The 22,857-nt window shown below is 42.0% G+C and overlaps 1 protein-coding gene across 2 annotated transcripts; it reads right to left on the bottom strand.

Moving 5' to 3' along the window:
- Positions 1-399: 399 nt before the first annotated feature.
- On the bottom strand, positions 400-21,855 carry OGT (O-linked N-acetylglucosamine (GlcNAc) transferase). 2 transcript variants are annotated; one of them, XM_060249623.1, is made up of 22 exons: positions 21,536-21,855; positions 15,721-15,871; positions 14,154-14,397; positions 13,421-13,489; positions 10,352-10,468; positions 9,411-9,490; positions 8,866-9,061; positions 8,234-8,374; positions 8,006-8,106; positions 7,686-7,839; positions 7,490-7,591; positions 7,122-7,301; positions 6,857-7,015; positions 6,577-6,666; positions 5,350-5,475; positions 3,903-4,073; positions 3,681-3,797; positions 2,999-3,166; positions 2,558-2,710; positions 2,171-2,423; positions 1,720-1,843; positions 400-1,374 (listed from the first exon to the last, which is right to left on the bottom strand). In XM_060249623.1, exons 1-22 carry the CDS (start codon positions 21,570-21,572, stop codon positions 1,200-1,202), a joined length of 3,108 nt encoding a protein of 1,035 aa, XP_060105606.1. In that variant the 5' UTR covers positions 21,573-21,855; the 3' UTR covers positions 400-1,199. The 2 variants fall into 2 exon arrangements, with proteins under 2 accessions (XP_060105606.1, XP_060105604.1); XM_060249621.1 differs by having other exon boundaries at positions 15,721-15,901; positions 21,536-21,689.
- Positions 21,856-22,857: the final 1,002 nt, after the last annotated feature.

The raw sequence follows: 22,857 nt of genomic DNA, 5'->3' as shown, positions 1-22,857 counted from the left end.
GTATGTGTAGGGAACTTTCTCTATTATCTAATACCATATATCCGTGTGCAGCACAACCAACCACAGTGACACTGCTTTGTTTAGAACCTGCAGACAAAGTAGGTGAAGAGATTAAGAATGATTCTGTCTTGCTCATTTAATATATAAATTAAATGTCTTGCACTCTCAAATAACCAAACCAAAAAAATTCTGGGAGCTCTGCCAAGAAACACACCATGGTAAAAGCTGTTCAAACTGGAGGCAGACACTGAAAAGAAAATCCATACTTACCTGGAATTGCATTTGTGCTGAGGTGAACAGAAGAGCCGCATTTTTAAAAACGAAGCTTAGAAAAGTACGTCAAGAGGCCAGTGGCCAAATACATCATTGTTTTGACAAGCTTGAACAGTGAAACATGTCTGATGGGCCAAACTGAACAAATGCTTTTATTTTTATAAAGTATTTGCTACAGTGGCTAGGCCTGCACCTCTGTAGCTATCATTCCTGAAGAATATGCATTTGGCACCCAGTTGTGTTCTCTCCATGTATTGGGGGGAGGGAAGGGAAGAATAAGCTTTAAACTGAGTTTAATTTTCGCAGAGAAAAGATGTCATCTTGAAATTAATTTACACAGATGAAGCTTTAAAAATCCTCATCTAAGTCAAGATGGCACAGAAAAGTCCACAAAAGAGAAGTCAAACAGTAATGAAGCTGATACGCTTAAGTGGTTTATAAAACCTATAAAAAAGCTTCACCAGCAGACACCCTTCAGTCAGTAGAGCTCAGAAAAATATCTGAGAGGAGCAACACTCACTAGCCAGAAATCTTGCCAGAGGAACCCCACATACGTACCAACAGGAATACCTGAAAACCAAATATTAAAAAGCTCCAATTCCAAATCGATGCAGGAAGAGAAAAATCTAATTCACAGGAAAACTTAACCCATGAAATCACAATTGCCTGGGCATTTCACACCTTTCCCTGCAGGCACACAGCAAGGCCACACAGCTCAACTGCAAACTCCCCAAGGGATACAAAATTTCTCATCTCCCCATCATGCAGGAGATGAGTCCGGCTGTGCTCTTCGATAACTACCACAGATCACATCTGGTAAGAGAAGCAGGCAGATTAAGCAGATATGGAGTCTGTGGCTCCCCATTGCTTCTGCTCAGGAATCAGACATTTCCTGAAGGGTTTTTATTCTCAAGGGCTGAAGTTCTTTAAGCTGATTCGCTGCTCTCTATGGGCTTGATGATGTGGTCTGGTTTGTTGGCAGCTGCACAGTGATCCCACATCTGAAGATAAAGACGCTCCAGTTCCATTGTGTACTGCTTTGTGTTGAACAGGGGACTAGATATTCGCTGCTTCCAGACCTTGCCACGTATTTTCTTCAGGCTGCATGAAAACAGGCACACAGATTCCACTGTTATTGAATTCACTGACCCAGAGTATCAAGTCAACCTTTCTGCTACATATGGGTATATGGTATTGCCCTCTATTTAAACTCAAAATGCCCCACACTATCTCCACCATGTTACTTCACAATCACTATTTCCAGCATGTGACATTGTCATACATTATTACTATAATTATACTCTGCACTTGCAAACACTCCTTCATAGCCCAGAACACATTCTGAGGAGGGCCGATTGATGCAACTTGGTACGCTCCTATCACTAACCTAATTCATTGTGTCACAGTTAACTGTCTCCTCTCCATCCCTCTGACACATTTACTTACTATTCTAGATCTGTTCCCAGCTTAACAGCAACATCTTCGTATTCCTGTCTACTTTTCGCAATTAGTTCAGGACAGCCAAGGCAAGTAAGCTGGGAGGCTGCAACACGTGATGCAAGAGTCTCTCCTGGAAGCAGAAGTAATATTCTTGAAGCTTTAAATCTCAAGCATGTTATTTCCTTATTTCTCTAACAAAAGGCCATATGTCAAGGGAACGTCCATATTAGCAAGGCCCACCACCCAAGTATATATGCATGGTCATCTCCCTCCTGCTACCAGCACCACCATCAGCTTTTCTCTTCTAAGCCATGGTCCACTGCCAGCCACCTGGCAACACATCCGCAACCTCCTATTTTGGAATCACTAACATGTCTCAAAACACCACCACACTAATGTTCACTATAGCCAAGTCTATGACTTTTGCCAGCAGTGGCACATTAGCTCCAGATTTTACCTGGCATGGTAACCATAGGTGTCCCAGCCCAGAGCACATCCATCCCTGTGGTGTGGCCATTACAAAGAGGTGTGTCTAGACAGACATCAGCAAGTTGGCCCCTCCTCACATGTTCCTCTTTGGGGGCAACTGGTGAGAAGATTATGCGATTTTGTGGAAGGCCCATGTTCTGTGCATACTGTTGAATATTTGGTTCTCCTACAGCTGGGAAACGCAGCAGCCACAATACGCTGTTTGGGACGCGCTTCAAAATCTGTAATCGAGAGTCAAAGGGTGAATTTACAAACACCTATAAAGTGTATCAGCTAATCCTGAATAGCATTGCATTTCCCAAGCCAAACTGACTAAGAAAAAGGAGTACAGACTAGGGAGATGAAAGCTACTCACATTGGCCCACATCTGAAGTGTGGAAGGGTCAATTTTATAAAGCTGATTAAAGTTGCAATACACAACAGAATCTTCAGGCAATCCATACTGGGAGCGGGTGGTGACAATGATGGTGCGTGGAACCTCCTCACCAGTCGCTGCTTTGTTGTTGATCTGAAGGAAAGCATATCAGAATCTAGAAGGTGGCCTCCAATTACAAGAGTATGCTTTACTGACTTTGTTTTTGCAGCCTGTTTGAGCACTCTAACATGTTTCTGCCCCAATGAAGGGTTTTTAAAAATGGAAACCACAAATCCTATTGTTACAAAACAATGGCCCCAAAGTCTCTCAAACACAAAGCTCCATGTTTAGATTAGCTAAGCCAGGCACTGGATTCTAAGACCATTATATGCAAATGGATAATTTAACAACCTCTTCGTCTTTGTGTCCATTTCCTCTCACCTGTGTAGTTGCAAGCCCATTGCTAATGTTGAATCCATTGATCGTTATCTGAATTTGTCCACGATTTATCATGTCAATGACTGCCTCTGCAATCGTATTCATAGGAATGACAGGCATGCTAAGTCCAGCGCTGCTGTCGGCATTATCCCCACCATCAGCACATTTCATCTAGAAACCACATGAGACATGAAGTGCATCCCTCCAAATAATGTAATTTAAAAACCCACAGAAAGCTGTCAGCCTCACTTCAAAACATGAAGGTCTTCAATGCAAGGTCCACTGAAATTATGTTTTTATTTTAACATTTTTACATCACTTCACTCACAACAGTAACGCGAGGCAGCTATAAGCCAGTACGCTAGGAAAATATGTTAAAATAGAGAAATAAAGCACCGAACAAATGAATTCCTCCAACATCATCCGCACACACAAAAAAAGACCTTATTCCCTTCAAAAGGTTGTTTAAAACACTATGCATTCTTTACAGACCCAGGTACATGTAGGTGCTCTCATTTATCACCTCATCTCCTCTATTATCCTCCAACCTTCCCACAGCCTCCCATTTCTATTGGTGCTTTCCATCCTTCACAAATTCCGTCATCTGTAGCCTCCCGGAGGACAAGGCACATACATCTGAACTGCACTTCACATGCTCTACAACATATACCTAAAAGGTTCTCACCTTCACTAATTTGACATCAGGAAGACTGTCAAGGAATGCTTTCAGATCAATGCCATTTAAAACAATTCTGTTGTCATAAATATGCCCATTGGATTTGAAGTCAATAACGGCTTTTTTCTGAAAAAGAACAAAGTGTTTAAAGCGTACTAGAACTTTAAAAAGCAGTACAAGGCTCACTTACTGCCTGGTCTCCTTCCTCTTCCCCATGCACACACCCTGTACCTTTAGGTGTGGGAACATGTTGGCATGATCTCCAATGAAGAATGTATTTGGCATGTAAGCCAGTTTTTCCGAATATTGCTCAGCCACTTCAATAGGGGAGGTTTCTTTGTCTGTGATGATGTAATCCATGAACAATGCACCACTAGTCCCAGGATAGCCTAACCACATAGCCTGGAAATCAAGGAAAGATGTCTGGGTTTAATATCAAAGAGCCTTCTTTTACATACAACCTGAAGGATAGCACTAAAGCTTATTTTAAAACTTTTCAGAAGCTGGTGTTAATAATGCTAGTAAGAGTTCATGTACATAACACTTCGCATCCATTAATAATCCTCTCTCTGTAAGGTAGGGCCAGTACTCCCACTTTGCAGAGACAAAGAGAAAGCCTTGCTCAAAGCAAGCTAAGCAGTTCTCAATTATTTAGCCAATTTCAGGGTAGTAAAAATTGGTTTTAAAAAATGGAATAAGCTCTTTGATGATGCCATGAGTCAAGTGTTTTCATCCACAAGGAAACCTGGGGGCATATGTTCTATTAATAGATTTTTATACCCACTGATGAAACCATTTTCTCCCTTTAGGGGCTGTCCTGCCCCTAAAGGGAGAAACAGCCTCATCTATTCCATCACTGAGCATATGAATACTACCCCAGAATCCAATCACTTTTCAGAAGGGGAACAGAATGTCCTAGGGAAGCAGAGCAGTTCAGGTCTGCCTCACGGAGAGTGCAGTGATAGTCTGGGTCTGCTTCCACAGTGTTGGACTGGATGGGCCACTGGCCTGATACAACATGGCCTGTCTTGTGTTCTTATGTTCAGTAACTAAGCAGACTGTTTTGACGGGAAGCTCTGCCTGGTAGTGTGGTAGAGTGCTTTAGCTCTACCTCTGGGAGAGGGCAGAGTACCTAGTTATGCTTTAGTGAAGAATATACCTTGCACCAGTTCAGTCTCAATCCTGGGAAAGGCAGGCAAGTGTCAGTTAAAGCGTTAAAGAGAATTCAAACCCCACTTCGAAGTCCTAACAAGCTTAAATTTATATGCCTCGGCCAGGTTTCTTCTTTGACTATCTGGATACTTGTGTTGCTGATCTGTTCTTTAAAAACAACCTGTAAATAATCTTGACATTTACATACCACTTCTGCCTTACTGATCTCTTTGTTCTACTTGCTTGTCACAAACTTATCTCATGGCAGCAAAGTCCTTAAATTTGCTACCCTAAAAACATCCTGTAACTGAGGAGAATATTCACAGGAATATTCACAGTTTAAAACAAACGCAATTAACCACAACTGTAAGATGAGGTATGGGTGCCTTCATATGGCAGAAATGGCTTGTCAAACTATTGCAGGACCCACGTGACATGTTCACTTCCCAACCATAGAGACTACTTCAAAGTGGAGATCCCCAATGGGCACTCTGTATAGATATGTGAATTACTGTCTCTTCCTTACCTGTATTGGAGCTGGTCTTAGGGCAAAAAGTTCATTGCGGGCTCCTTTGGTGTAGCCATTCATATTGATGAGGATATGTATGCCATCCTGGTGGATGCGGTCAGCTGCCTTTCCATTGCACGGAACCTAAGGCACAAGAATTAGAAGTTACTGTAAAACGGCATACTTCAGTTTTGTTCTGCTACTCAATTAAAAGCTGCCAAAACCAAAATTCTAGATGTTATCTCTACTTATGTCATCCTTGGGAGCAGGCACGGAAGCATCTGAGCTACACTAGCCTTTAAAAGCAGGATGCGGTGGCACCTTAAAGACTAGCAGATCTCTTGATGCAGAAGCTTTCATGGACTAGAACTCAGATGTGCTAAGTGGGCTCTAGGTTTGTGGAAGTTTTTACCATTAAAAAAGCTATTTAAGATGCCACCAGTTTTGTATTCTTGCTGCTGATTTCCCAAAACACATTACTGAAGGAATGCACTCAACTTCCCTAAGATTTCCAAAGCCAAACATAAAAATTCTCTTAAACATAGACAACTTTTCTACGTACTGCCTTAATGGATAATGTACGAAGTTCCTATGGAATTTAAAGGCAGTTAAGCTGCATTTTTAGCTAATGGAAAGGTCCTTTTTCTGGCTCTCTGTTACAATGGAAAGATGAAATGTTACAACTGGCCTGTCATGAAAAAGTATTTTGTGTACGACAAGGACAGGGGGCGAAATTCGAGCGAGTGTGGTCAGTTTTTGTTAATAGCATTTAGGATATGAGAAGGACAACTAAAGGTCTACGAATGGCGAAATGCACGAGGTGTGGAGAAAAGTGACACTGGGTGTTATATGTTGTATGTCTTAATATAGTGTAAAATAAATAAATAAATATGAAGCTGCATTTTTAGCTAACAATACTGGCCTTTCCTGTGAACTATAAAAATGTGTCTTGTACACAGCTCGGGTTCATGAACATATAAAAGTGCCTCACACAGTCAGACTACTAGTCCACCCAGCTCAGTGTTATAGAAGTGGCAGCAGTTCTTCGAGGTCTCAAGATATGATTTTTCACAGCCCTATTACTCAAGATCCTTTGGCTGGAGACTGACCTACAGTGTGCCACCTTGGTGAGAGGAAGAAACAGGTCCTCTGCTTCAAGATGCTAAACAATTTAAGCAACACTGTCCTGCACATACCACCACTGTGCAAAATCATACTAAGGGTTCATAGAACTAGAGCTCTTACCTGGGACAGATCAATAAAATGATTTGCTTCAGCCATCACCTTTACCCGGAAGTTTGTGCCATCATCAGGGCTGAGGGCATAGCAGAATACCTAGGAGAGAACAGCACTGTGGTCAGAACAACTACAAGGGAGAAACCATGACTTCTTGTGCACTGGGTAAAAGGCCAGTATTTGTGAATCACTTGAATTATTTCTTGCAGCACAGAACCACAGTTCTAAATAGATACACCAAGCAGTGCCTGTTACCTGCCATGTTAACTTGAGATGTGGAAGCTCTTACCTCAAATTTGTCAGGGTTGTGCATGCCTGGGATTGACTGCATGAGGTGGGAAGTGGGATGATTCCCGAAGTCAGAGCTCACATAGCCAACACGCAGTCGGCCTTCGCTAGCCTTCAAATCCTTGGGATGCTCATATGGTGGCTTGTGAAGGACATTGATCTGCCAATACAGTAACAGCTCACTGAGTTATCAAGACAATGGCTTTCTCAAAAACAAAAACAACCTGTTTGAACATAACTGTGGAATCATTTCACAGCATTTTTACCTTGTCCAAGCACAGATTTCCATGTCTCTCAGCGATAGCCTTCCGGAAACTGTGGGACAACGGATATAGCATGCTGTGATGAGGATGGACGGAAGGAAGCCTGTTCTTTTCCAACTGATCAGCAACTATGCTGACCAGCTTCTTCATCCTTTCATCATAATCAGTCCAGTCACAAACTATCTGAAAGAGCAAAAGCCACACAATCAAGCAGCATACCTCAAGCAGCAGGAACATTGGAAACAGATCAATGAGAATATCAGCACTGCTTCTTGCAGCCTCTCTTCCGAGGTGTTGCCTCCAGTTTGCCACGTGGTCCAAGTCTTGAGATCTGGACAATGTCATTATCAGGTAACTGCCCTCAAACTCACCTGCAAGCAATGTGCCAGATTGCAATAGGCATCAGGGAAGTCTGGTTTCAGTTTCAGGGCAGTGCGGTAAGAAGCAATGGCCTCTGGTATGTTCCCTGAATCCTAGGAAGGAAGGAAGCAAGGAACAATTAAGCAATGGCCACCTGGTTGCTACTTGGCCCACCAAACCTAATCTAAACAGCAAGCATGACTGTACCTTATGGATGGAAGCCAGATTGCTGTGGGCATCAGCAAAAGCAGGGTTTATCTGAATGGCCCGTGTGTAACACTGCAAAGCTCCCTGAACATCCTGCATCTCCTTTAGTGTGTTCCCCATGTTAGAATAGGCATCAGCAAATGTGGGACTGATTCTAAATTGTGGAAATCAAATGGGGGGGGGGAGAAGTGTTAAAAAACCCAACACACAATCACACATTACCAACTAAAGAATATTCTAATACGATGAGTGCACCCAGCAAGCTCATAAATTCTATACACTAACATGACATTTTCCAGCAGCAGTTTTCATAACCTTACCTAATAGCCTCCTTGTAATGCATGAGTGCCTCCTGTAGCTTCCCCTGCTGCTGCAAAACACTTGCAAGATTGGAATGGGCAGCTGCAAACTCAGGGAACACCTGCAGGAACAAGTTACTCTTAGCTCTTCCAAGTAGGCTGTCCACTGCAGTTTGCTACTTGTACTTATGATGGGTTGTTTTAATGAGATATATATCAAGCCTTCACTGGCATCATGCATGAATATACCTCAAGTGCTTTACGATACAGCCGAACAGCTTCCTCAATGTTTCCTTGCTCCCGTTTAATGTTTGCCAGGTTATTAAGAGAATCTGCATGAGTGGGGCACAGACGAAGAGCTGTGTTGTAACATTCCTCTGCCTCAGCGACCTTTAACACAAAGCACGTTAAGCTAGTATTAGTAAGCAGATCACACAGCCAAAGCCATAGTCCAACTAGGGGATAAATGAACTCCCTTGCCACTTTAGATAGTTGTTTAAGGACACCGGGGGGGGGGGGGGGAGGAGAAAAAGAGAAGAATTCCAAGTTGTTGATGTGATGCAGAGAATGCAGGACAAGAATTGGGAGGAATCTTTTCCCACCATCTGGGATAACAAGCGACTTAAAATGGGCTAGTGGATTAAGCTGAAGTAACAACCCACCTTCTAGAGATGCTCCCTCACCAATGATAAATTCTGCGCTGAGATAGCCCTGATTAAGGTGGCAAACTCCAAACGGGGGGGAGGGAGGAGAGCATTAAATCATTACATTTCCAACTACGAAGAAAACATATTTGATTTCTTCCAATGTGAACGCCACCATGCTTCACACCAAATTGAATGTAAGTACAGTAAGAAGTACAAGAAAAAGCGGATCCTTACACTGCCTTTCTCCTTGAGCGCATTGGCCAGGTTGCAGTAAGCATCAGGGAAGTGCGGCTGAAGCTCAATAGCGCGCTTGTAGGTATCAATAGCCAAGTCAATCAAGCCCTGCTCATAATAGACGCAGGCCAGGTTGCCATGCACAACTGCATGGTTTGGACTCAGACTCAGGGCCCGTAGATAGGCAGCTACAGCTCTGCAAAAAGATGGGCAGCTGTAATGTTTATGTTCATCATGTGCCAAGAAAACATGGAACTATATTTATTGCTGGGGAGTAAAAGTACACAGCTGATAATGACGTCCACTGAAAAGCAACAACTGTGGCTTCCACTTTAAAGTGGCCAGAAAACACAGATATACAAGAACTATCCATAACAAATCTGACTTTAAAAGTTTTCAGATTTTAGAAGAACTTATTTGTTCAAAATCACACCCGATACATTTACTAATTAGGCAACCAGATGGACCCATGTGTCAACACTCCTAGTCAATGCAGACAGGGAGCCAATTATTGTACTGAGAAAATAGGTATCTTATCCACTTACCTGTCAAATATACGCGCTTCCTTCAAAACATTTCCCAGATTAATGTAAGCATCCAAGAAGTTTGGGTCAAGAGTCACTGCCTTAGTATATTAAAGAAAACACATCTTACTATACTTTACTACCATACATAATGACCCTAATAGTTAGCTGAATGACAAACTTGCACACACTCTTATTTCCTGCTTGTGATACAAGAAACATTACCTGGGTCTAACAATGTAGAAAATAAATCAGTAGTAGCAAAATGGCAGATATTTAAGACATTCATCCCAACAGAGATTAGACAAAACTTGTTCAGGGATGAGGAAGACAGGAAAGATCTGTCCCTAAAGACAATATACTTCAAACAGCTCTCCCCACTCACAGCAGTCCTTTGAGCTCCCCCTCACACTGTGTGTGTGGGGGGGATTGTCCCTGTTCCCAGATCCTTCTGGCCACAGCAGGGAAGCCATTTGCCACTGATGGAAATCAGCAGAAATTTTCCATGTGAACCAATCCATAATTTGCATTTGTTGTTCTCCAGGTATGTATTAACTGTTTATTACAGATTGCTTGATTTAGGACCACAAGCCCTTGAGAATTCACATATTTATCTACCTAACCAACATGTAGATATGAAGAAGATTGGATTTATACCCTGCCCTTCACTACCTGAAGAAGTCTCAGAGTGGCTTACAATCTCCTTTTCCTTCCCCTCCCCACAACAGACACCCTGTGAGGTACGCAGGGCTGAGAGAGCTCTTCAAGAACTGCTCTGAGAGAGTTATGACTGATCCAAGGTCACCTCCAATATGTGGAGGAGTGGGGAACCAAATCTGGAATCAAACCCAGTTCTCCCAGATAACTGGCCAACAGGCATCCATTAGTGCTTATGATGCAGTGGCCACAGATGTGAAGCATTTTTGGCAGATGTACCACAGGATATAAAAAACTATAATTACCTTTTCAAAATGATGAATGGCAAGCCAGATTTCTCCTTGTGCGTTGAACACACAGCCAAGATTGCTCCATGCTACTGCAAAATTTGGTTGAGTCTCAATTGCCTTCAAATAACAGGCCTTGGAAGGGTTAAAGATGGGTAGATACAAGGGAAGGGAATATGTGCACAAAAGAAAAGTGAGAGAAAAACTGCAGTTAATATTCCTTCTCTAACCAGCCAAAAGTGATCCTGCAGTATAGGCTAGCATGCGCCAAAACTAATGCGCTGTAAACAGCTGGTTGATCCTGCGCCAGCGCAAACCAAAACCCAAGTGCAAATCCACCATTATCAGTTATGCTGTCCATCACACAGAACATACTCAATGCCCTTACTTTCTTTCCCCAGAAGTACCCTGCAACCACTTTCTTGCTGAATCCATACCATACTTCAATAACAAGCAAAGCTAGAATCTCACACACTTAGGCAGCAATTTAGCTAGCAAGCTGCTATTAACATAACTCCCATTTATGTTACATTACAGAAAGCTGAAGTTCTTTAACAACTACATATTAAAAAGGAGAACTGATAATCTCAGACGTTAGTGGTTGAGGTTTTTCAACTCGGTTAATTCTCTACCCTGAACTCACCCTTTTTGTAAGAATCCTGCCCTATCTCCTTACCTTCAGCCTCTAAAACCTCAAATGACAGGTTTGCACAAAGATTCAGGTCCCTGTAATGCAAGCGCAAGAAGTCGCTAGCGCACCCTAACAGCACGCCGCTGCGCTCTCGCTGCAAGCTGCTGCGCCTTGTTGAATGCCCTTGGAGACCATGAACAGCCAACCAGATTGATTAATCTACCACACAGGCCCATATAGAAACTTGAGTATTAAATTTGTGTATGAAGTCTAAACACTTTACAGCCCAATTCCATCCAAAAGCCTACAGAACACAGTTCAGGAGCCCTCCAGTTAGAGATGAATCATCTAGTCAGCCATTCACAAAGGGCTCAATCGCACGCAATGCGCAATTCCGCTGCGCAGCCTTTGCGCTACTGCAGGATCACAGCGCATCATCAGAAGAGCAGAACGCTGCAATCCAAACAAAGAAGAAAAAGGAAAAAAATGAACAACCAGGAAGAGTTAGAAGCTTTAACTATAAAGTATCTCCAATTATTTTTTTTTACATCTTAATTTACTTTAACTTTATTTCTTTGAAAGAATTGTGGCTAGGACTATAAAATATTCTCTAACATTATTTGCTTGTACATAAAATACTTAAAGCTGTTTCTGAAGCCACAAGACAGAAGATTCAGGCATGGAGGCAAATGGTTTTGCTGTGGCAGTTACAAACCCGTTACCATATTTCTCATGTGACTTTGCGGTGCGTTCCTTGCTGGAAGAGGAGGAGGAGGAGTGTGTCTGCCCTAGATCCAGGCCTCGAGCTCCCTTCAGCGAGGCACCTTACGCATGGAATAGGAGGTTTCACCCACCTGAAACCTTCTAAATACAATATCAATGGTGAAAAACCAAAAACAAGAGAGAAAATAAAACAAGATCATTAGTAAAAAGTTCAACAAAGCAATTGAAAATCTTTGGATACGTCTAACACATAGGGTTGAGGGCAGTTTGACCGTAACATGGGAGACATGCAGAAGGGAAAGGGTTAATCAGGGCAATTGCAAACGCAGGACTTGTTGGAAGAAAGGCTCTGAAACTTCCACAAAAATTAAAATATCCCTTTAAGCTTCAAAGATTTTGCTGGTTTGGTCTTGCAAATGCACCGACATCCAAAGAAATACATTGCAATTTATTCAAGATATATTTTCCCTCCATGTTTAGTGGAGTTCTCGCAAACATAATAACACTTTCAAACTAGGTGTCTCCAGAGCTCTGAAATAAAGAAGTCAGCAACCTATGGCAGGCGCAGTGTCTTGGCCTATACCAGTCACACTAAAAGCTGCAGTGAAGTGCAATTCATGTTAGCTGTCCACCTGGTAGGCTGAGTATTGTTTGTCCAAAAAGACTTTTCAGTGCCACCAATATCAGTTTACAGCTTTCTTTCAGAATCTTTCCAGCTGTAATTTTGCCAATTAGGAATCATGCTGCTCTAGGGCAGCTATTTACCCAAACTGTCTGAAGAATTTATGCTGTGAATGTTCATGCCCAGTGCCCTATAACAGATTGATCTGAAAAGCAGTGTTCCTCCCCCACTGGTACAGCAGCCAGCCAGACAGCTACACTGTTCATACACTCCACTCGGTAGCATGCGCGTGGGGCTTGAAGTGAAGTACTCAAGAGGTCCTTCTGGTCCCTCCACACTCCTCACCCCTGCTGCGCGGATGCGTAAGGTGGCTTGTAACAAGACATTTTAGGTTCTCTTTTTTGAAATGCATGTTTTAAGTTTGCCAAGAGTTTTAAAGCCCCTCCTGGTGTTCAAATTCTTGGGTTGGAATACAGACTGCTAGAAGCCACCTTTCCACTCACTTTAGCAAGTTTTTCTTTGATCAGTTCATTTTCCAAACAAACCAGCTGTGTCATTCTGAACGTTCTGGCAAAATAGGAGCAAGTTGTTTAAGGAACTCAACTATGAATGTTTACCAGCCTTTCTTCCACTATGAAGATAGGGGGGAAAGGTTAAAGAATAAGATTTTTTCAATGCCATATCACAGGATAACATTTGATAAGGTTCTTCTCCACTTACAAGCCACAAAGGACTTTAGAAGAGCAGTGTTCACTAGCACCTGCTTCACACAGGAATCACGAACTAAGTCACAAGGCTTGGCATCAGCAGGCAAGCCTCAGTTTGGAAGGAAATATCCAGATCAGAGAAAGGTGGATCCCCTGCCAGTCGCTTCACAATATTGGATAGTCTATGTTCTGCAGCAAGACTCAACATTCAATTTCTTGTTTAAATCAAGTGTTAACATGGGCATGCCATAACTTGCCCTGCAACTACTCTGGGGAAATTCAGGGCCTTCAGCTACCAGCCATTTCTTGGAACTCTCGCAGATCAATAACGAACTGATGACTTGGTGCAAACGTTCAGGTTTTCAAAAGACTGATGTTTAAAATTCATTCTACAGAACACCTACCTTGGCTTCTTCCAAGCGACCCAGGGCTTTGAGCAGGTTCCCCAGGTCACTACGAACACAGTACAAGTCCTGAAATGCAAATGCACTGGGTCATTCACAAAAGAGCTAAGGAACTCTTCAAAGATACTATACTGATGGTTCAGTTCTACCAGATAGGCGTGCATCCAGAACACTTCCTTCTACTTTAAAAATCAGTCCCTTCAGTAAACTGAAAGGATTTGGTTGTACAGCAACCTGGCAAATAGTCCAAGGAGAACATATAAGCTCCATACAAAGCCTCCACAGCTTTGCTTTGTTTGTTAATATGGCTGCATGACCAGTGCTATCCCCGCTGTGGCACAATGACAGTAACCAGAAAGAAAGGAGACATTAAAGTGACAGCAGCATGGAGTAAAGAGAGCAGGAGGTTCCCAAGCATTCCCTAGTCTAATCTATGACATAATTTTAAATGGCCAACTAATGCAATATCCTTATGCATATACATATACAAATCATAATCAAATAAGTAACAGCACAAAACCACAGACAGACCCAAAATTTAACATGCATGAATGGGAAAGATCAAGACAATCTTAACCACTCACTGCTGCCAAACATGTAGTGAAAAAGCAATTTTTACAAGCCATTTTACCATAATTGGTTTCAACCTCAATGTCAGCTGTTTTAAGAAATGTACAAGTTCAAAGTTATTCACACTTCGGAGAAAATTGTGGTATTACAGCATACAACTTACAGGATTGTACTGCAGGGCAGAAACATATGCCTGCACTGCCCCTTCCATATCACCTGCAGCTACCAAAGCAGCTGCTAGATTAATGTATCCATCAATAAAGTCTGGCTTGAGGCGCAGGGCATGTCGATAGTGCTCAATTGCCTCCTGCAGTTGTCCACGTTCCTTGTACACATTTCCCAGATTGGAGTAGGCTTCAGCCAGAAGCGGATTCTGCTTGATTGCCAAAGTGCTGAAGTGAGCAGACCTAGAGAAAATGCAAGACTGTTTTTTTAATCTGCTGGTTTTATCTGACAACTAACATTCTAATAAACAAGCAAAATTTATAAGACTAGATACAGGTCAAAAGCATATTGCTAATCGCAGATAACCAAGTTCACATACATCATATGCAACTACACAATGCAATAATTACAGTATCTTGATTGCAGCAAGAATGGGATACATACACACAGAGGGCTTCTTCAGTGAAGACCACTATTCCTAGCTTGATGCAAGCAAAATCAATCTAGGACAGCATGGTGGTTTAAACTTTGTACAACCTAACTTACATGCATGCATTTGGAGCAAACACATTTTATACCCCAGTTTATACTTCTATTCCAGATTAATTTTACATTTATTTGTCCTCCCAGCTAAAAAGCAGAAATTCACCTTTATGTGAGCAATTCTACCATACAAATCCTGTAATGCCAGATACTGAAATTATAACACAAACCATATCTTGGAAGTAAATGCAAGAGTATTAATGAGTTCTTGCTATGTAAAGCATTTCAAATAAGCTGCACTATAGTATATGCATCAATTAAAGTGCTATTAGAATAACACACAGCTTTCCATCCATTTCAGTTCTTTCAACGCTCATATTTCAAAACACCAACCTACACTCCAAAATGAAAGATGTTTTAAACTGTATCTCCTTATGTAACAGAGCCCCATGGCACAGAGTGGTAAGCTGCAATATTGCAGTCCAAGCTCTGCTCACAACCTATGTTCAATCCTGGTGGAAGCTCGGTTCAGGTAGCTGGCTCAAGGTTGACTCAGCCTTCCATCCTTCCGAGGTCGGTAAAATGAGTGCCCAGCTTGCTGGGAGTAAAGTGTAGATGACTGGGGAATGCAATGGCAGACCACCCCATAAAAAGTCTGCCATGAAAACATTGTGATGCGACATCACCCCAGAGTCAGAAACAACTGGTGCTTACACAGGGGACTACCTTTACCTTATATAACAAAACTCCAGACAACAGACCCTTTAGGAAGCACACACTTTGAAATATTTTATTATATTTGCACAATGACACTCACATTCCACTAAAGCAACCAGCTTCCTGTGCCTGGAGGCACTATCCTATGGCTATAAACAGCAACATTAAGAAAGCTGATATTAGGATTTTCATTGCATTACATTCTTCTGCCTACAGTTTGTCCCCAAAAACGTCACTGTGTTACAGCTGCACATATGTCGGCTGGAGTAATAAAACTAGAAATGCTGCACACATTGGAGGCATTTCATCAACCATTTTTCCATGAAGAAGCCTACAGGGAAGATAAAAAGGCCCCAGCCTCCTACCTGTCCAGCCTGCGACACTGGAAGTGAATAGATGAGAGCAACAAAAGCACACCAGTGTTGTCAGGCTCTTGTCGCCAAAGCTGCATGCAGTGTCTCTCAGCAGCTTCAAAGTCTCCCGCTTGATATTCCCGGTGAGCCAACTCCGCTAGCCCTTGGAAGGAAAGCATACGTTTCGTTGGTTCTGAAGAGTCACCAAAACATTCAGGGGGGAAAACAAAAAGTTAGAAAATGGGAACAAAAATTGACAAATTATGGTGTACAAATTAAAAGATGAAATGCTTTATAAAATGAGGAGGGAACTAACAATAAAACAGGAAATATGGACACTGACATTTAATAACTTAAAGATGACCTTAACAGGCTTCAAAGACTTTTCAGCTAGCAAGTTACTACTGCATTTCTTGTGTCCTGTTTACCTTTCTTCAAATTCAATGAGGGCACAAGACACTTGAACACCACCACCTGAAAAACTGCCACAGTAATCACCTTAACAGATGCCTATCCACAACAACCTAATGAAAATCCTGGTCTGCTTTACAACTGAAAACAAAATCTTTCTGCAAGGCATCCCGTTTTTCTGAAATTAGGTGAAGTGATGTAACAATTTAATGGTTTCATGCAATGAATTAAGCAGGCAATGAGCACCTTTCAAACAAACTGGACACTAAAACCTTATTCAGACTTTTCAAAGAAAGTTATATATTTTTCCTGCAAACTAGCCACCTGCAATTTAGCTATACAGAGTGGTTAGACAAAACCCTCCCTAATACAACTGACTTAATAAGAATTTATCTTGGAATGGGAGATGGCAAAACTCAAAACCTTGGTCAAGGAACCATGCAATAATGAATAAACTTAATCTTCAATATAGCACCTTTGTTAAATAAAGGTGCTTAAAGAGAGAGGGGGAGGGAAAGAACAGTAGTTCTCAGGGCACACAGGGGAGTGGGAAGGGCTACCCCAATTGAATTCTCTCAGGTATCAATGGACTCTTCTGGAGTGGTACCTTCACCTGAGCTTATAACAAAATCTTGTTGCACCTTAAAGACAAATGAATTTACTGTCAATAAATTTGTTCATCCATAAAGTGACACAAGACTATTACTTTGCAATCAACAAATTAACACTCCTAATCCTCTGGAATGTTTTCCTATACAATAAACTGTGTTCACACCCATTAAATTCCTCAGGTCTCAACTTTTTCAGATACCCAGACAATTTTCAGTGATGATTATCAACCTCTCCTTGGACAGTCCTCTGTACATGCCACATGACTGAGAAAAGAGGCTTGGCACAATTTCATTTCACACAGTGCTTTTGATATAGCACAGTTAATATATCATTCAAGGCAAACAAGACAGAGCCCTCTGCTATTATCAATTCACTCAACCTTTTACTAACTCCCCTCTATGCAGCTAGGACAATGTAGCTCATCCATGTACAGTATCCCACAAATACAGCATTTCCACCCACACCTTATAAGAGAGGAAGGAAGAATTACTAGGGGAAAGAGATGCTGAAGACAAAGTGAAAAAGAGCCAACCCCAGATCTGAAGGCAACAGCAAAAAAGAGATAAAATAATGAGAAATGTCTTGCCTAGAACAAGGAGAATAAAAGCTTCAAATATTATGCTGAATGCAGACAACTTTGCTCTTTTTTCATGAGCTGCAAATCTTGGGGAGAATGAATGCCAGAGTAGAAGGCACTGAGGCCAGGACTTGGGTTATACTAAATATTAATGTGAGGAATTAGGGGCTCAGCTCAAGAGGCACTCACTGTTGTCCAATTGGACAAGCAGAATGGTAGAGGGTTTAGGACATAATCATTCACCTCCCAGATGAGGAGCAATCAAATTTCCCCAAAACAGAATAAAGACCCACACATCCCCTAACAGACACAAGTCTCCCATCAACTGGCATTCTCTGCTATTAAAGGAGAACTATATGGAGGGTTTCCACCACACTAACTTTAAAAAATGTAGGGACCTGCACCATTGGCATGAGGATTTTCAGAGTATGTAATCTGAAAAGAAACCAGAGGATTTGTGAGTCCTGTCGGAGCTGAAGACCTAACTCATGTGAAAGTTTAAGATAAATCGTTACAAAAAAATCAGCTGTGCAACACAAAGAAGCTCAATTAGGAACAGCTGGAATCAAAAGTCTGATAACAGCATCTGCAGGGAGCTTTTCAAGATTAAAAATTAAATTAAAATTTAATTAATTAAATGAAAGACAGGGGAAATTCAGTATTGTAGATATTCAGCAGTTCACACTTGCTGTGACTGTACAAACAACTACTTCTGTGGAATTTTCCTTTCCATCAGACACTGCAAAGTTAACAAATAAGCTCAGTGGCTCAAGCTGACGTCTGTAGTTCTTAAACCTATTTTTAAAGTAACCTAACTCAATTTTATTTTTTTAAAGCACTGGAGATCTGTTTAATGTGTGGTGGAAAATTTTCCACATTTCTGTAAAAATAATTTTATAAGATTAATATACTGAACAGATACAACACTGCTCAAAGCAGGCAGTTTAAAAGTTGTAACTATTTTTGTATATGATTAACCAAAAGAACTCTATATACAACACACCCACAGAGATTTAAGTGACAAATTTTTGTAGAATTTTCTACCTACAAATAAATTTTGGCTACTGGAAAAAACTTCTGATCTACTCAAAGGGCACAAAACTAACACAGCATCTTAGGAATTGGAGTCAAATTTTGATCATTTACTATCCAACATGCTAGATCAGGTTTTACCAAAATAATCTTCCAATTCAAAATTTGGAAAATCCCTATCACATTAAAAAAAATCCTACTCCTGAGTGACAGTCCACTTGAAGATGACCAGTAGGAATATCAACATTTAGCACCATCTAATTTACTGACTTTGGGGTTTGATTATTTTGAACATTTTCAAAACTTACCACACTGCTCTGGTGGTAAATTTTATGAGTTACTATTACTAGAAACATTAACTATTCCCATTTTACAGATAGAGAACTGGGGCCAAGACTGATTTGTCCAACAGACCACAGTTAAAACATGAACCTAACTCAACCACAAACCCAGAATCTCAACTCTGTATCCTCCAAGCCACACTGAATGAAAAATGAAACTGTTTTTGGTGCAGCAATTACTATGTATATTAGTGAATACAGGGAATGTCTCTGGAAACCATACTAAAAACCTGCATGTTTCTGAGAAAGAAACACATTATCTCTTAAATATTACATGTTTGAGCACTTTAAGGCACATAAGCAATCACTTCCAACAATACACACATTTCCCTTCTAAAGTTAACATAGGAAGAATCTTCTGATTATGCTTTAAGTCACCTGGAAACTCTAATGCACAAAAAGTGTACTACACACAGCACATCCTGTAGAGGGAAACACCTAACATACTTTCACAACTGAAGATTTCTTCCATTTACAGAAATCATACTGCGTATAACCTAAGTTTTAAAAAGTTATTTTGGCACCATCTGCAAACATAGCACAAAGATCTTCACTACCTGACAACAGAAAAGCTATGTGTATGCAAAAAATATATATTTAAACAATGTTCATTTTAAAATGAATCTTTCTGTCTGACATGCTGAATAGTTATTGCTGCTAGAGTTATGTATGCCCTCACTTGTGGCTAGCTCCACCTCCTGTTGCAACCATTTTGCCCAGCACAATGTCAGAATCTGAAAGGTTTCCGTAAGCTCAAAAAAACTGCAGATGCCTCACCTGGTTAGCTTTTAGAATCACTGAGTTTAATGAAATGTATTTTTAAAACATTTTTACTAAATCTGGTTTTGTGTAAGAGTATCCAAGGCAGTGATTCTTAATAGGCTATTATACTTCCCATCTGCCAAGAGAGTAATCTACCATTCTTGGGAAGCCTTCAGAACTTCAGGGAAACATGGGGGCATTTTAGGTAGCCCCTTTCTCTGCACTGGTTCTGACAGACAAAGGAAAAGTCTTGTTTTATACTGTTCTCAGGATAAAATCCTAGGATTCTTCCCCCACTGTCTTAAAAGAAGTGGCACACTGTAAACTGGAGTTCAAACTAATATTGCAGAGTTGCAACGGCAAGTGTCTCATCACAATTATACCTAAGATCTGTATAACCTATTGTAGCATGAACATGAGAAAAGGCAGGATATAAATGTTTTAATAAAAATAAAGAAATAATATATAAACAATGCACTATTGTCTAGTGTGCTGTTGTTATTTGTAGCTTTGGAGGTATTTGACAACACTGTAACATATTTGGGTTAAGGGTCACTGATCCAGTAGAAAAATCATATAGGTAAGGGACACAAATCAGCTGTGGACACATATTCCCCCCAATAATTAAACGTCAGGGGCACAGAACCCAGAGTAATCTGTGTTGCAATAAACCAATAATCCTCAACCAAACAGACATACACTTGACTCAACAAAATCAAAATGCATGTGAATTCAGATTAAAAACAATAGTCAGAAAGCAACTGCAACCTATAATCCATATTCTGAAAAAGTCTCATGCCTGAATATCATGGAACACCAAATCAATCTCTAAGAACATTTGCGCTAATTTATCTGTTGACCAGTTTGTACTTAATTTAATCAAGCCCTGCCTAAACTGTACCAGACTCGACTCCTCCCTCCTATGCAGATGCCATGTGCGTCTGTTTGCACATGGCTCCAGATTAATTCCATTATTTTCTAAGATACAATACACAACAAAGACGAGGGTCTCATGAGAGGTGTACAAATCCTAAACAGTTTCCTGCAAACATTCCAAGATACTTCTGTGTATCTCAGAACAAATACACAAAGCAAGGTGACTGCAAAAACAGTTTGGATGAAATGAAGAGGAAAGCGCAGCAGAGGAAGCCTGGCATACTCTTCCCCCGTACCTCCGAAATATAACTCAACTTGTGCCTTTGAGAACATTCGAGAAATAGCCTCCAAACAGGAATAGTACCAAGATTGCAACGTGACTCACATTTGAAAGGCCATCACTAGAATTTACTATATCCTCTACATCCCTCAATCCAGGCCCACCCCCACCCCCTGCGTATATAATGAATCCACTGTTTTCTTTGAGACATCTCCATCTTGAAACCCGCAATAATCGACAACCTGTGATTCAGAATTCCTACTGACACACTTAAAACAAGGTTAATCTCCATCCCAACCCCATCCAGATGTTTCTGTAAGGCATACATCCGAGTTATCACTTCTAATTTGTCTTCCCCAAGACCCTTCGTGGGTTCAGGCATCGTGCAGCCAAGACTTCGCAAAGCGGTCTCGCCGAAAGCTTTTTTTACTCCCAAAAAAAGGAACCAACAATCAATGGAGCCTTAATATAGGACCAGACCTTCTAGCAGCAGGTCTGCTCCCATCCACGTACAAGGCTTCGCGTGGCGCTGCACGAAAAATTTCTACCTATCTGGGGGGGGGGGGGGGGGGGGAACCAGAGAGAGGGAGAAGTTTACGTTTCTCTCCCCCCGTACAGGGATAAAGATGGGTAGTCCCAAGAGTCACAGCATTATCGCTCTCTCGGAGCACTGAAAAGGGCCCTTCCAGCCACGAGGGAACAGCAATTGGGCCCTTTCACGCAGTCGCTTTTTCCTCGTCCCATCGGAAGGGCACACAGAGTGACGGGCCTACCCTCTTCTACCTCCTCGAGCCTCCCAGAACATTCCCTCCCCTTCCTCCAGCCCGGCATTTTCCGCAACCCCGACAGACGGAACAGAATAGTGAGCCTAGCCAAGCGGTAGTCAAGCTGGAGGCATCGCGGGGGGGGAGGGGACAGAAGCGGCCTGGCCGATACCTGTGCTGTCGGCTACGTTTCCCACGGAGGCCGCCATAGTTCCTGCTCTCAGGCGCCCCACCGATTCTCTCAGCCGTCAGGGTGCACCTCCTGAAATGGCGGCTGCACGGGGAACGCTGACTCTGGGCGGGTGCCGCCGGATCTTCTTTTCACAAAGTAGTCCCTGCGATATAGAAAAATGACATCCGGACTGTAAGAAAGCCACGGCGGAGGCAAAACATTAAGTCCGGCGCGTTTGCTGCGCCTTATAATCCTGTGTCGTTATTTTGCACTGGCTCTAACAAGAATTGTTTTAATGTGAATAAACGACGATTAGTTTTTCCCCCTAATGTTCTTCCGCTAGATCGGCTCTGCGACACATTAGCGCAACACACATGCGCCTCAAAGGCCTTGTCTCTCCTCCCCCTCCAAGGCTACATCCGGGGCGTCATGGCGAGACGGCTTCGTGGAGACTGATGGGAAAGGAAACGGCGGGAATTCGACAATGGCGGGGCCTAAGGGCAGCCAGGTCCTCTCGGTGAAATGTTTACGGGACTACTGAGGAAGTGGCGAGATCTTTTTAGAGGCCTGACTAAGAGTCAGAGAGAAAACAAAATATTAAAACTGCGCTCAGTTTTGTTAGGCTCAGAAAGAGACTAAATGGTGTGTCCCCTCCCTCGGAGGAGCCATTACGTTCAGACTACGAATCTAGTTTCAGGCGGGTAGACGTATCACTTGATACTAATAGAACAAAATTCGAGTCCAGGAGCACCTTCTACCAACATTTTCCATGCTATATAAGCTTTCGTAAGTCAGCTCACTTTTTCAGATCCTTATCTGACAGTTTGATCTTTCATTCACTAAAGTTTATATTCCGGGAAATTTTGTTCATCTTTAACGTACTACTGGACACAAGTTTTTTAGTACTACTGTAACAACCAGGGCATACACAGCCAATGTTCCTTCTAAGCTGAGTTAGCGTGAGCTAGCTCACAGATTTTTAGCCTCCAGCTCACACTTTTCTTAGCTCAGGAAGGATGACCCCAGAGCACACTATAATTTATGCAGTAGCTCACAACTTTAATGCCAGTAGCTCATAAAGTAGAATTTTTGCTCACAAGACTCTGCAGTTTAGAGGGAACATTGCCCTACTGTTGCCCCCGTTGTGTATGAAAGGAGTTGGGCAGCCCAATCCAGAGAACCGCCGTGTAGCCGCACTCAAGTGCAGAACTAGCATCGGTGGCCATGGCTCCCAAAGGGGAGACAGCACAGCACGCCACGCTTGGAAGGGGAAGAGCAGCCCAATGAGTGAGAGAGAACCCGTTGCCATGGTGATTCTGCCC

This window comes from Heteronotia binoei, chromosome 11, assembly GCF_032191835.1.
Source record: "Heteronotia binoei isolate CCM8104 ecotype False Entrance Well chromosome 11, APGP_CSIRO_Hbin_v1, whole genome shotgun sequence".
Classification (NCBI taxonomy): Eukaryota; Metazoa; Chordata; class Lepidosauria; order Squamata; family Gekkonidae; genus Heteronotia; species Heteronotia binoei.
The sequence above is the reverse complement of the archived record's forward strand: the minus strand, read 5'-3'. Positions and strand labels throughout refer to the sequence as shown.

What these genes read in the sequence shown, in the direction of transcription:
- OGT (XM_060249621.1), bottom strand. Translation starts at nt 21,572, where the DNA reads ATGGCGGCCTCCGTGGGAAACGTAGCCGACAGCACAG. An exon ending in CCATTCATCATTTTGAAAAG is followed by an intron (nt 9,491 to 10,351) that starts GTAATTATAGTT and finishes TAATATACTAAG; the next exon opens with GCAGTGACTCTTGACCCAAA. An exon ending in ACAACCCTGACAAATTTGAG is followed by an intron (nt 6,667 to 6,856) that starts GTAAGAGCTTCC and finishes GTTCTCTCCTAG; the next exon opens with GTATTCTGCTATGCCCTCAG.